We start from the raw sequence: 14,859 nt of genomic DNA, 5'->3' as shown, positions 1-14,859 counted from the left end.
ATGTGTATTGCATGTGACTTCTCTTATAAATTTCTGAATTTCTCACGACTCTGTAGAGCTGTGCCATGCTATCTGACATGCCAATACTGTAAATACCATTTTATTAGATTTCCAGTAAAAGTACATACAAACAAAAACATGGCCATTAAGACCTCTTGAACACATTACAATTGGAATTTTTTATTTTATTTTTTTTATCCTGATGGTGTGTGTGGTTACTTAAGAATGCATCTGGGTAACTGGGGTTTGCCAAGTAGCAGTTTAATCTAAGATGTCTGGTCACGCCTTAATTACACTTAAACAGTTTACTACAAAAATGACGTCGTGTGTGACATAAAAGGGAAAAACTCTTAAATGTTTTTTGATTTACGTACTTTACTTCCTTCTAAGATTAATTTTTTTAAATTTATTAGTTTTATTTGGCATTGGAATTTGGCATTATTTCAGCATTTGAGGTAAAACTTTAATGAGTTTCATTGAAATCAACCAGTGATATTCATGTTAACCAGTAAAGTTCCACATGTGATCTTCAACCCTGGTGCAGGTTTTGTGAATCCCCTACAAGTGATCTGGAGATGAGGAATGGCCGTGGTCGAGGTAAACGAATGAGACCAAATAGCAACACGCCTATCAACGAGAACAGCAACTCATCTGACAACAAGGGCACGACCAACAACAAGACACGTGCTGCCTCTAACAGCAAGGGGAGGAGGGGAAGCCAGACACCATCAGAGCGACGCTCACCACCCAACAGTAACGCAGAAGACATCAAGGCCAGTCCCTCTTCAACTGGAAAACGCAAGGCCAAGCCAGCCTCAGACATGGAACCCAATTCCAGCTCAGAGGACACCAAAGGCAGCAAACGTATGCGGACAAATTCCAACAGTGGAGTGGTGGGACCAACAGGTCTGCCTCTCCCTGCCATTAAGACTGAGCAACTTCCACCTCCACTAGATCGTAGCTGCCCCTCCCCAGTTCTTATTGACTGCCCACACCCTAACTGCAACAAGAAGTACAAGCACATCAATGGTCTCAAGTACCACCAAGCACGTGCCCACAATGATGATGACATAAAGTTGGACTTAGATGGAGACAGTGAATATGGAGAGGACTCAACTCTCCATCCTGAACAAGGGAACTGTAATGGAGCATCTATCTCTCAGAAAGGATGTTTGTCTCCAGCACGTTCAGTTACTCCCAAAGGCAGAAACTTTGATGCTCAAAGTCCTTCCCCATCTCCTGGGAAATTTGGTTCAAAACAGAGTAAAAAGAAAACTGCTGATACTGATCCAGAAATAGGAGGTACACCAATGGACGGGTGTGAGGATGGGCCATGTCTTACTGATGAGGCCAGTAACGATGGTATAGATGATAAGAAAGGATCGGACAAGTCGAAAAAGACTAGCACTGGCACAAAAGCCGATAAAATGGCCCAGAAAAACATGAAGTCCCCACGCCCCATCGGTCCCGGCTCTACAGCATCCCAGCCGATGTACTCTTTTCCTTCTGGAAACCCAAATTCTTCCCCAGGGCTTACCCCAATGATACAAGGTATCCCCAAGAGTCCTCAGATGAAAGGTACACAGCCTAAACCGCCTGCCATTGGAGATCCTCCCTCAAGTAACTCCAAAGACAAGAAGAAGAAAGACAAGAAGAAAAAAGATGTTGGAAAGGAGGCTGACAGCCCCAAGCCCCCAGGAAAGGGAGGAAAAGGGGAGGAAGGAAAGCTTGCCTACCCTGAACCTTGTGATCAAGGAAATAAGGGGGAAGGACTCCTCAATGGTTCCTCGGATCCTCATCAGAGTCGCTTGGCCAGTATCAAGGCTGAGGCTGACAAGATATACAGCTTCTCTGACAATGCCCCTAGCCCATCTATTGGTGTAGCTAGTCGGATAGATGGCAGTGGGATGCCACAGCCTCTGACACCACTTCACATGGTGAACCAGAACGGTGCTGACAATTCTTCAGTCAAAACTAATAGCCCAGCATATTCAGACATTTCAGATGCTGGTGAGGATGGTGAAGGAAAACTAGAAGGTGTCAAGGTCAGGACAGAGGACCAAGCCATCAGGGACAGTGTAAAAAAAGCACTTTTTCAAAACCAGACAAGCAACAAAGAGTCCCCATATTATACCACCTATGACACATATTATTCACCCAATTATGTCAACCCCAGTCCCAGTGGACCCAATCCAGGCACGGCAGTGGCTGAAGTTCAAGCTAAAATCAAAAGGGATGATGATCAGGACCAAGCTGACGAGAAGGCAAAAGTTGAGATTCATGAAGACCGCAAACCAGACTGTGTTCCTGGCCAGCAGCAACAGCAACCATCAGTCATCCAGCCGAGGTCCAACATGTACATGCAACCTCTTTACTACAACCAGTATGCTTATGTCCCCCCATATGCCTACCATCATGATCAAGCCTACCATAACCACTTGATTAACACCAACCCAGCCTACAGGCAACAATTCGAGGAGCGCCAGCGACAGATGGCTGAACAGCATCGTGCTGAGAAGAAGTCAGATGCAGCCATAAAAGAACGAGAAGCTTCCATAAAGGAGGACTGGAAACAAAAGAGCCCAATGCCACCAAGCCTCTCTAAAGCTCCAAGTCAGTCAGAGCTTGGAAAGACATCACAACCCCCAACCAAATCTAGGGAATCTCCCTCTGAGGCCTCTTCCAAATCCATGGGAGGCATTAAAGGGGAAGATTCCAAGTCCCAGCAAGCTGAGGGGCTAAAGATGAAGCTGACAGAAGTGGGCCACCACGGAAAGGAAGACTCTAAGCAGGCACTGGAGTCAAGAGGTCAGGCAGCGATGGAGCAGACCATGTGGTACCGACAGGTAAAGTGGAAAACAGTACAACAGTGTTATAATATATGTTTGTAAATCTGTTGTGAGAATGTTATTTGAGTATGGAGATGTTATTTGCGCTCATTTTGACCTTATTTCTGACTTCAGTACTCTGAGAGCCAAAAGCCCCAAGCAGAAGATGAACACCAGCAACAACAACCTCGATGGAAAGATGAAAGGGATAGAGAACGGGAACGTGATCGTAAATTAAAGGATGACAGGCCTAGGCCCAAAGACAGTCAAATTGGGGCCAAAGAGGATGTCAAAGAGGCCAGTGATCCCCGAATAACTTCTGAGGACCACCGGGCTATGAGCAAAGACTCTCGTTCTAATCCTCACATGCAGTTCTCATCAACACTAGCGCAGCACCAAGGCTACCTGCCCTACATGCATAGTTACCCTTATGGACAAGGTTATGAGACCAACCACCCTGGATACAGGGGTTTGCCCTCAGTCATGATGCCGAACTACCCAGGTATGACATTAGATTAATAATTCTTAAACCCTTGATTTCCCTAGTGACGTTCTCAAGCAAATGGGTGGTTCATTTGAAAAATCTTTTTAGAGCCAGTGGTAACTATTGTACCACAGACATTTACTAAAAGTGATAATGAATCTCCCTACCAATGTTTTGACTTGTATGCAGAGTTTAGATGGAAATGCTCTCAGCATGGCTTAAAGAATTTACTGGCTCTTGGTTTATATTATGTATTTCTTTTTGGGCTATTGCAGTTTTAAACTGCATGTACCAGTCTCATCAGGATCTCATCAGTGTTATTGCTAAAAGTTGCAGTAATGTATAAAAAAAAGTGTAAAACGGCACAGAATACGTACATGGGCGTAATCTGGAAGGACAGTTCAGACTAATAAAGGACTGTTTTTTCATTAAACTACATTTCTTACAGTTGTTTTAAGTTCCATATAATGGACAAGCTCATTCCATTCATCAAGAATTTTTGTTACTTTGTTTTTCAAAAATATTTAATGAGTTGGTAACATGTTTTATAAATAAATCTGAAAGTAGTAAGTTTTGATCCTCAAATTTCTGATGTATGTTGCTTAAAGAACATAGTCCACTTGCGTAATTGATGGGTGATATATGGCTGTGTGTTTATCTCATCAACATTTGGTAATTTGCCAACATACAGAGCAACAGCACTATTGATATCTTAAACACAACCTCCATGTGAGCACATGAATTCCCTTCTAAACGAAATGAACACGGAGCATTTTGCAGCCAGGCCCATTGTGGTGAACCACATTACCAGCAGTGTGTGTTTTCGTTTCAAGAGCAGAATGAGCCTATGTAAAGACAATCTGCTGTATTTAAACAGTTAGTAAACTGTTAGTACCAGGATATAGTCCTGTTATGTGAACAGTGAACTTTTCTCCAGATGATCACCTAAAATCAATTTTGTTGACAGTGGACAATGAAGTTTGATTGTTGTGAAAAGTATTGAAGAATAATACATCATCAGTTATCACATTTGTATTCCATTGAAGCCTAAATTGGAACTTTGAATTTTCTTCATTACTCGTAGGTTCTTACCTGCCTGGAGCTTATCCCTTTTCTCCATATGGCACGAAAATAGCTGGAGGTGAGGAAGGCAGCGACAAATCTCGTGCTAGCCCTACTGTCACCAAAGCGGCAGCGGACTCCAAAGCCCTGGATATCCTGCATCAGCACGCCAGCCAATACAAGAGCAAATCTCCTACAGTAGGTGAAAAGCCACCCCACGACAGGGACAGGGAGCAGGATAGAGGGACTGCTGGAGACAGAGATCGGGAAAGGGAGCGTGACAGGGAAAGAGAGAGAGACGTGGACCGACCGCGCTCCTCCCCCTCCCAGCGCATCATGCCCTCTCACCACCACCTAGGATACCCCCTGCTCTCAGGGCAATATGACCTGTCTTATGCCACAGGTGAGTGTCCTCAGTTTGTCCTGTCTCCGCCATTGCTATAGTGTTCTTAGATGTCTAAATACACACTAAACAAGTAAAGCATATTACTGTCAGTTACTTACTTACAAGCCCCACAGTCAGAACATACTGTAATAAGATGCAGACTGTTAGATGATTGTATAGTCAGCGAAATAAATTTACAAGTAAAATAGGAAATATTATTGATAGCCATACATTTTTCAACCTACCATAGGTCTCTCTTCATCAGCTATTGTTGCCAGTCCACAAGCAGCAACCCCCTCCCTCTACCCGCCACCTCGGAGGTGAGAACGGTAAGACCCCCTTAGGAGCAGAGACAGGCAAAAGGCTGAATGTGAAACAAAATATTATTGAGACACATAAATAACAGCAGTGTTTGTGAACCAGTTAAATGCAAGTGACATTGTGCTTCTCATAAACAATGTATGTGATGAGTTATGAGCAGCAGCACAGAAGTTTCATGTCTTGTTAAAATCAAATGCTGCACTTGAAAAGAACAAGCCATGCCTTGCACTTTATGATGCAGAATTAAGGGCAGCACCCTCTTTAAACGAAAATCCTGAACAAACAAAGCTCTTGCTATTCTGCTGCAATCTACTACAATATGCACTGCAGCATTTAGCCCCTCAGCTCATCCATTCTAAGTAGGTCCTCTGAGGACAAGTGGATCACAGTTTTGATGAAACACATGCCTGCCTAGACACAAAAACTCTGCAGCCTGTACTGACATCTAGTGGGAGCTCTTTGAAATTACAATGTAGGAATTTGATAAATATGTGCGTGTTACCCTTTTATCCCTTTCAGTGATATACTGTCTTGTAAGAAATTGTTCCTTCATGAAGGCGAAATGTTCAGTTGTATTGTAAAAACTGTCTAATTATTTTGGAAGATGCAGTTTGTGGTGCTATTGAATTGTATCCATTCTACTGGCTGCCATTTGTTAATTTTGTCCTGAGTGTTTATGTCATCAAAGGCTAAATAACAAACTCCTCTCTCTGTAATTTGATGTCATTTACACCAAAAATTTAATTCCCCAGCCACTTTGAATACAAACAGCATGAATATTACATCTTTTATGAAAGGAAGCTGCAGGTTTAATACGGTACAACATTACTGGAACAAGTATTCAAATGATTCCCATTCCAGTGAAGCTACAGCAGTATTGTCAGCAGACTGTCTCTAAAGTATCCAAACTCAAAGTACACAGTAGCCTTCCAGACATGCTGTATTATTGTATTACTCTTATGCATGTATTTATATGTTAAGATAGTTTTCTTGTAATCTTGTAGTTTGCCAAAGTAAAAAAAAAAATATTTTTAACATTTGTATATAAAATTAATCATATTTTAGTTCATTTGTCAAATCAGTCTATTTGAGCAAAAAGTAAGCTGAATTGGTCCAAATTGAAGAGAAGGTAAAGTACAAGTACAAATACTTCACAAGTGTTTTCAGATATAATGCTTTTTTCCACCACTGCCTGATTCTGTGGTATTTTGCTAAATCTCTTTCTGTTGCTTTAATAAATGTATGAGTGATGTGGTGGTACTGTGAATAAACCACTTTCATTTGTATCTTTCACAGGGAAACCTGACCGTCACACCTCAACTCTGCAAAGATTCATGTGACTGGCTCACATGAGAACATCTCCTGGGCGTTACCTTTTAGACATCAGTTGAATGGTGTTTCTATCTATATTTTTTGTTGTTCTGCTCCATGACTAGGCAGATTGTCATTATTTTTTTCTCCCCTCTTAAATGACCCCAGATTCTCCAAACCTTGGACTGTAACGGAACTGATTAAAAACCCAGGTTCAAAGCCATCACTCTGCCCAACCACGCAGAGGAAACATCAACCCGCTGATTATCTAGTCTTTGCACTGTCAACAAATACAATGCAAAAAGAGACTATTGGGACTGCCAGAACAGCTTTTTTTGTTTATTTTAATACCTTGACTGCATTGCTTTTATTTTATTTTTAATTTTTTTGTCGCACGCAGAAAGAAATTGGCAGGGGATTTGGGGGAGTTGGGTGGGTGATGGGCAAGTGGAGTCGAACTAAATTAAAAACGGACAAAAAAGTGAATCATACTGAAATGATTTCAACTCTTTCTTTGGCTTCCTGTATGCCATGAAACAACAGTATATCCTTAACTTGACAAATGTTTGGCTGTATTTCATGGGGAGAGGGAATATGGCAGCAGCTGCTTTTATCAGAGACTTAAGAGCCTGAGACTGAAGTTCTTCATTTTCCATTGTCATTGTTGATTCCCATCCTCTTCAAACCTTCAGTTCTTGTTTCAGGGATGATGTCGTCATGTTTTGCGAAGGGACCGCGTACACCTCAGTGGAGAATAAACACTACTCATGTTTTCGTTTCTCAGCAATACTTTAGTTCTACTCCATATCATTGTGTTCATCTTTGAATGTGTCAGACGCTGGTATTAGTCCCCTCCATAATGTGTTCCCTCACTATGAAAGGAATCACGTCTATCTTTACACCCACTCACTGGTGAAGCCACATTAGCAAGCGATGAATTCACGGGGCATTTTCATCACTGCATTTGGCATTTTTCTGGCGTTTTACTGTAAGATTGTTTTTTGTTTAACTCCATCAAGTTTGTTTTCTGTAAACAATGTGAAATTTAACTCAACTTATGTATTTTTCTGCTGTAATATAGACTTTTAGCCTACTTTAATGTGCGTAAATGTTTATATTTATCCCAGCACGCAACAGTTGTAAAATTGTCACTGTTAAATAGCTTTTCAGCCTTCACAGCGTTTGCTGCTGCATCCCTAGATGTCCCAGTGTGCTGCTTCTTCACATCAGCTTTGTTTATCTTGCTGCAGATTTTTTAAACTCCCCCCCCCCCCCCCCCCGATATCACCCTTCTCAGAACATTGCAAGCTTGGTTCACGTCTCCATTCTTCCCAACATGCAGTAGATTGGCTCCAGACCCCTGGATCATTATCAACATGTCCAATTTTTTTTTTTTTTTCAGTGATTCCACAGCAACTCCGTCACGTCTGTCTGACAAGTCAGTCAGAAAGGTGAAAATAAAATAGTAAATCTGTTTGATTTTGGGGCTTTTTGGCACAACAAATATCTTCGCTTGCTTGTGTGGATTCACCATAAAACACCTTCACTTTGGACAGTTCTTGACATGGCTCTGATTTTGGTTCAAAAACTTGGTTCAATTAGTCTGATACCTCAGACACTATTTTTCTTTGTTGCTGCCTGTATTCTAAGGTCAACTCCTACCCCAATAAACCTTAGTGCATGAAATGACCCCAAAAACTCATGATCAGACGTATATACTGTAGTAAACTTAAATAGAAAGCAAGAGCTTGAGCTTTTCCTTAAGATCTCAAACTGGTGGTGCCAAATTCAAGCAACCCTGGTTAATTCTAAAAACCACACAAAAAATGACTGTCAGCATGGCCTCTTCTACCCGATGTCCCTCTTGGCTTTAAATTACAGTTCTCTTATCCTCAGGGGTTGTAGGTGAAATTCTATCCATATACCATGTGCATTGATTTGAGGGGGCTTCTCTTAATGGGCACATTTTCTGCTTAATTCAGACAAACAGGCTCAGGATAGAAAAATGGCAATTGTGTTATGCCACACATTGCTGTTGTGGGTTTTCTTTACACTCCTCTAGAGCATTATAAATGGAGTACATTATTGACCATGTTGTCACTGACTCATTTTATTAATATTTGGTTTACAGTAACTTCTAATGTTCCATTGTTGTGCTTTTTCCTCATTTTTGCACCATCAGTGGTCAAGGGTGATTCAAGTGCATAGGCCACCTGTTTATCTCATGTCTAACACCCTCTAAAGTTGGACATTATTTCTTTGTTGAGACACAGCTAAGGTTTTTGAAACCACGGCTCTTCATTTTGAGGTTCTTGGACATTCCAAGTTAATAAGTTGCCAGTGTCTCGTCCCACGATTTTTGCAAGATGGTTTCTCTTTTTCCGCATCTTAAGGAAGAATGGCTGACATGACTAAGCTGAATGTGGTGGTGTTTGACTGGTAGTTAATATGTAAGGGTAACCTAGGCAGCTGTGATGTTGTCATTAAAGTCAGTGGGTTTTAGTACCAGCAGAATGCATACATATAGTTTTATCAGACAATGGTTGTGACAAGTGCATTTGTTCTCTCTCTGAGAGTAGTAATGTTATCTCAGTAGTAAGCAAAGCCCAGTGAAAATCATATATACTAAAGTGTAAAGGCAGAAAAGTAATGTTTGCTATCAACATATTGGAAAGTGCTTGGCTCTTGTATTTTGCAGGACTGTATTTGTTTCATGGTGAAGAGTATATTTATTGGCCAGCAGTTGTCTCAATTGGTGCCTAGTTGAACATTCTTCTGTGAAAACACAGAAACACTTGCTTGTTTGTCCTTTTCTGACCCACCTACTGTCACACAACCCCCCCACCCCCACCCCAGAGTACCAAATCAGGTGCTTGAAAGGATGTTTACAATGTCTTCATTTTTTTTCTGTCTGAGAAATTCAGAATTCTTCTCCCTCTCCTCCTTTCTCCTTCCCTTCAGGAGTTTGTGTAAAGTGTACATTACCATGGTTCTTTTTATACAATACTCTGTAACTTGCCTTTGTAAATTTGGGCTGGAAAAAATAAATCTTTTTATGAGACAACCTGTCCTGGGACCTGCTCTATGCCTCCTGCTTTGTTGGCGCCGTGGAGGTAAAGTAACACTTACAGTATTTTGTCCTTTGAAAACGCTACTATGAAAAGGATTCAGTGTGTCTACAAAGATTATCCATTCTACCAGTTAATATTGCCAAAGACAGCTTTTAAAATAATAATTCTAATATAATGATACTTTCTTGAAGGAATCAAAGAGATAATTATAGAAAAGAATCTTAAGATCTTTAAGATTTCAAAACTGCCCTGTGGTTTTTGGCCACAGGAGAGCAGTATCTCTAAAGAGACTATTGTTTGTCCAGTCTGACTAAAATGTGGATTTTAACTGCTAAGTTTGTGTCCGTGGGAATAAAAGTTCATATTCTGAACATGTTTCTCTTGTAAATTCAGGATCATAGATTAAATTTGAAATACATAAAACTACCATTTACCCTATTAACCTATACTTGAACACAAAATGAGAAAGTGACAATATGTTTAAAGACATTTTTTTGTAAATAAACAAAATATTGAAATCTCTAATTTTAAAAGATTTGGACTTGATATAGTCCCATTTGATAACTACATGGGCTTCTCCCACCTGGATTTAGGCAGTTTATCCACTTCTTCCTGACAGGAAGTGTCTGTGAAGTGCCATCTTCAGGCCTGTCCACAGATGTTCGGTGGGGTTTGGCTTTATTTGAGCGGCTTAAGTAGAGACTATCTGAAACTACCCCTGTGTTGCCTTGGCTGTTTGCTTTTGGTCATTGTTAAACTCAAATGTTTTTCTACAAGGTCTTCGCTGTCTTTGACTGCGTTCATTCTTCCTTTAATCCTGACTACTCTCCGTGCCCCTGTCACCAAGATGCAACTTCTTAGCATGATGCTGCCACCACCAAGCTTCACCATAGAGATGGTATTAGAAACGAGATGAACAGTGCCTAGTGCTTGCCAGACCTAGAGCTTGAAAATCCGCCTAAAGAGTTCAGTTTTGGTCTCATTGGACCATAGTCTTGCTTTTATCATTGTTTCAGAGGCTCTGGGAAGGTTTTCCTATATGCCTTTCATTCAAACTGGCTTCCTCCCAGTCACTTCACCGTAAACGCTGAACTGATGAAGTGTTGCTGAGGTTCTCTTTCTGTCAGGAGAGGAATTTGGCTCGGTTTGGTTAGAGTAAACCTCACTGGTCACAGAGTGTAGATTGATGGCAGTTTTATTGTTAAAAATAAAATGTACAACACAATACGACAAGACTGAAGGGCATAAATGCTTGCTGACAAGTAAAACACTTGCACCTCTGCACAACATAACATCTCTGCACCTCTAAAATGTGTTTTGCATATTATGACTTCACTTGGATGTTTTTGGCCATTATGGTGTGGAATAATGAATGTGCCAATTGACACTAGAACCCTATAAGTCTGAAATCATGTAGAAATGGCCAACATTTCCTTAATGTGACTGCTGCTTTTTACATCTCTGTATAATTTTAATTGAATATTGTGTCTGAGTTTGGGACTGTTGTGAGAAAGTAATCCATTTTAACTTCACCTTTTGGTGAGAACCTTTGACTAGTCAATCACAGTAATAGGTTGAAATGACATTGTACATAGAATAATCATTAGTTGCTGTATGTTTTACCGGCTGTCAGTCTCTTCAACACTTTAAATACGTATTGTTACAACTTCATGCATTGTCTTCTACCAGGGGTTTAAGATATTTTTAACTGCTCCTAATGCGCCTGAACTGAGAGTACGCTTTGTGCATTAGCATAACACAACATCAGTGACAGGGAGCGATTACGCTGGGGATGATTTTGTTGAGTGTAAATGTGAAATCTGATTATCCTCTCTGCTCTCAGCTCTGCAAATGGAGGAGGGCCAGAGAGAGAGGGAGAACGAGGTTGGCTGAAGGGGAGCTTCAGAGGGAAGGAGGGGTTAAGATAGCAAAGTGCTGAGCCAATGGCTTTTCCACAGAGCAGCTGGCTGGCATCAGGACAGGACAGACCACTCAGAGAAAGGAAACCTTGAGGACGCTTCTCTCCACTAACTGTAGGACATTGAGGGCAACTTCTAGGAGGTGTTCATGGGATGCACTATCTACGCAGCCAGCCCTAAGGCCCTGCCTGCCGACGAGACCCAAGGCCAGGAAAGCTACTATCAGGTCTCCCATTACCGCTACTCTCATGGTAACTGCAGTCAGAGGATAGCAGCCAACAGAGCCAGGTCAGTCAGCACCACTACGCCATGACTTTGCTGAAAGTACTGAAAATTTAAAGTACTTGTCATGAATTACACCTCCAAGGTGAATCCAGGTGTCAGAGGAGGATGTTTTAACTGGGTCAAAAGTGATATATATCAGTACGACGTCTCATTTTTTACATTCATTGTGTATATTCAGAAAGATGAGACTTAAAGACCTCTTTATGTTATTGATAAAGTGACACCAATTGAATTTTTAACCACCAGCCACCAGAGGTTGCAATAAAGGTTTTTGTTTCTGTGCATCAGGACAACAAAACACTTACAAAAAAATTAAAAACCTCTGAGTGAATTTGATTAAATTGCACAATTGCAAGAATGGCCATGATGGAGAACATGCCAGCTAGCAGTATTTGTCTTCTGCATGTGTCACACATTCTTTGTTAGTTAATGAGGACATTTTATCACAATTTTCAATGTCTATTCTATTTTACATATTAAGTAGTTGGGCAGTGTGGTTAACCAGCACTTTGGAGACATGATTCAGCCACCATTGGACAAAGCAAAAAGTCTTTGATTGATAAATGACAAATGCTGCTAATTGACATTGTGAACCTACAGGAAAAAAGTCACCTTTTGTAGCTACACATAAATTTATACAGACTTGCGGGTGTCACAGTATTTTCTGCACCACAATATACCAACTTATCCTAACAAAGATTCTCCTCAAGAAGTGCTTCCAAGTTTAACCCTGAGACCATAAAGTAGCTGTAACACTGACAGCTTGAAGCATGGATGGCTGAAAGCTTTAGAGAGGCGACACTCTTAGTACTCAAACTGAAGCAAGAGTTGTTTTTTGCATTATTATTGGTTCCATAAGTATTTGTTTGGTTTATGCTTTTTAATCTTTTTGTACTTTGCAACATCTGTCCACTTTACAACGAGAAGGAAAGTGGCTTTTCTTTTCGCGAAATTACTAGAAATGTTTTAAAATTAATATATTAATATTATTAATAATTTATTAATATAACAATGAATGAACTTACTTACTTCTAAGTTGACCTCTGTTCCTGTAGCCTATTGGACATTTTTCCCAAACCAAAGAGACTGAGAACAGATTGAACTTTTTTTAAATCTAATTTGCGGTCAAAATAGTTGTTTTATGCATGTAGTATATTATATGTGTAAAAGTAAATCTAATAAAGCCGGACAAAGTACTTTTTAAGTAATGAATCTATATTATGAACCATTGAAAATACTAGGAAATTGCCGTAATAATTTTAGTATTTGTCTACACCTATAGAAGATAATAATCATCATCATCATCATAATAACAGTAAGGTGGCGTGAACTATTGGCTGTATTGTTGTAGCTCGGTTTGGCCTCAGTGTTCAAATCAAATTGCAAAAAGCTTTGGTGTTTGTGTTTGTAATTGATGAGCCGTCGTTACGTTATTCTGGGCGTGAGTGGAAAGAAACTAGTCGCTGTTTAATCCGTGGCAGAGCGTAAACGGCTCACACGGGGCTGGAGGTGAGATCAGCCCACCTCTGCGGAGCGGAGAGCACAGCTACCTCTGCTCCATGCTTTCTGTCCAGCTGAGTGGTTTCCTTAGGTTTTTGTGTGTGTGTGTGTTTAAAGAAGATGAAATGATAACACCGAGGAATAAAGCGCAGATCTGAGGGGAAGTCTTACAGCTATAAGGCGACAACACAGCGGAAAAAGTCGCTGCAGCGCGTGAGCTACAGGTAGGAACAGACGTCAAGGTAGAGAGAGGAAGCGTGGAGTTTCCGGGAAAGATACCAAATTACAAAGAACATGGGACTTGGTTATTTTTTCGGTCAACAAATCAAATGTTACCATGATATGGATTTATAATTTAACATATAGACTATATACATGTAGAGTACTGTAAAGTATTTATTGCAGCTTTTCTCGTTTTGGTTGTTATGATTCTGCTGTACCTTTGAGCTCTTATTTTGAAGAATCGCTTCTGATCCGATACTAATTTGGCGCTTCTTGACACACACACACACACACACACACACACACACACACACACACACACACACACACACACACACACACACACACACACACACATTTCTTTGTACTTTTGATTATCAAAAGTAACGTTTATCAAAAAACACAATTGCTATAGATTAATATGCTTTACTAAACTTTACATGACCTCATATTTATTAAGTGGTTACACAAAATGAAAAATGTGACTATTTGGCTGCACCTCTATTGCAATGTCATAGCCTGTGTGTCTGTGCAAGAGCAAATAGAGTCAATGTACAAACAAAAAACGCCAGAAAAACCCAGGAATGATCATTTTAATAGGAAAGGAAATACAGTCAGTGGTGGTTCACACAAAGGTATGAAAATTTACATTTAAATACATTTACATTAAGTGCAAAAAATGGTCAATTTATTCCTTTAAGCACAATGTTGGGTTAACCCTCAAGTGAGGGTCAAGTGACCTTTAGCTTTTCAAACTAAACTTTGCTTTAGACCCATTTAGTTTCAATTCTGTCTGCCTCCTGTCTTGGTCTCAGAGGTTTCCTGCGTGAACGTGTGATCAATAAGGGGGAGAGAGAGTTGCAGCTTGTGCTCTTTGTATACACTAAGTTAGAAGGTGGCATTCAACTTTAGATTTTGACAACTACAACAAGAACTTGGTGTAGGGGAGCTACAAGGAAACGATTGACAGGATGCAGTGGCTACTGTAGAAACCTTAACAAGATTACAGTTTATTGGATTAGAGGATTGTGACAGTACATAATGTTTGTCATCAGAGTCAAAGAAGGACATGGAGGAGCAGAGATGGACAGGTGGAGGTCTTTTAATTAATATTCAAGTAGACCAGAGCAGGACAGATTCCCAGAAGACCAAGAAGGAGTTTTGCAGGATCGTGAATGCAGTGTATTTGAAGTTCAACATGTACATTTATTGGATGCTGTATATATGTTTGTTTTTTTTGTGTAGCATTCAGCACTGCTATAAGGCAAATATGGAACCTGTAACCACAGGACTGTTCAGATGAGCCGCTGCTGCTGAAACGGATTATTGAACCATCCACTGAGATAGAGAATAAGATTTCACCCCACTTCCTCTCACACACCCGTACTCTACAACAGCGTAGTGATGGAACTGCTCCTTTTCACCTCCCAGTCAGGACCAAACCCTCCTCCTTAGCTTAACCACTAGTCAT

General features: G+C 40.5%; 2 protein-coding genes across 8 annotated transcripts in view; both read left to right on the top strand.

Annotated features, from left to right (window-relative positions):
• The window catches only part of LOC137118899 (zinc finger protein 609-like), a 69,498-nt gene extending 60,039 nt beyond the window's left edge, over window positions 1–9,459 (top strand). The window contains exons 5-9 of one of the 3 annotated variants that reach the window (XM_067495802.1): window positions 545–2,846; window positions 2,964–3,330; window positions 4,397–4,777; window positions 5,025–5,088; window positions 6,377–9,459. In XM_067495802.1, the coding sequence (XP_067351903.1) occupies window positions 545–2,846; window positions 2,964–3,330; window positions 4,397–4,777; window positions 5,025–5,083 (3,109 nt within the window). In that variant the 3' untranslated portion in view covers window positions 5,084–5,088; window positions 6,377–9,459. Of the gene's footprint in view, window positions 1–544; window positions 2,847–2,963; window positions 3,331–4,396; window positions 4,778–5,009; window positions 5,089–6,376 lie in introns of all 3 variants that reach the window. The other 2 variants (XM_067495801.1, XM_067495804.1) reach the window with 2 other exon arrangements.
• Window positions 9,430–14,859, top strand: part of gramd2aa (GRAM domain containing 2Aa) — a 27,108-nt gene continuing 21,678 nt past the window's right edge. Inside the window, exon 1 of one of the 5 annotated variants that reach the window (XM_067495809.1) lies at window positions 9,430–9,504. In XM_067495809.1, the coding sequence (XP_067351910.1) occupies window positions 9,476–9,504 (29 nt within the window). In that variant the 5' untranslated portion in view covers window positions 9,430–9,475. Of the gene's footprint in view, window positions 9,505–11,422; window positions 11,670–13,151; window positions 13,391–14,859 lie in introns of those variants that run through there. The other 4 variants (XR_010913711.1, XM_067495807.1, XM_067495811.1 and 1 more) reach the window with 4 other exon arrangements.

Source organism: Channa argus, chromosome 2 (genome assembly GCF_033026475.1).
Source record: "Channa argus isolate prfri chromosome 2, Channa argus male v1.0, whole genome shotgun sequence".
Taxonomy (NCBI): domain Eukaryota; kingdom Metazoa; phylum Chordata; class Actinopteri; order Anabantiformes; family Channidae; genus Channa; species Channa argus.
This window is presented reverse-complemented; position numbering and strand designations above follow the sequence as displayed.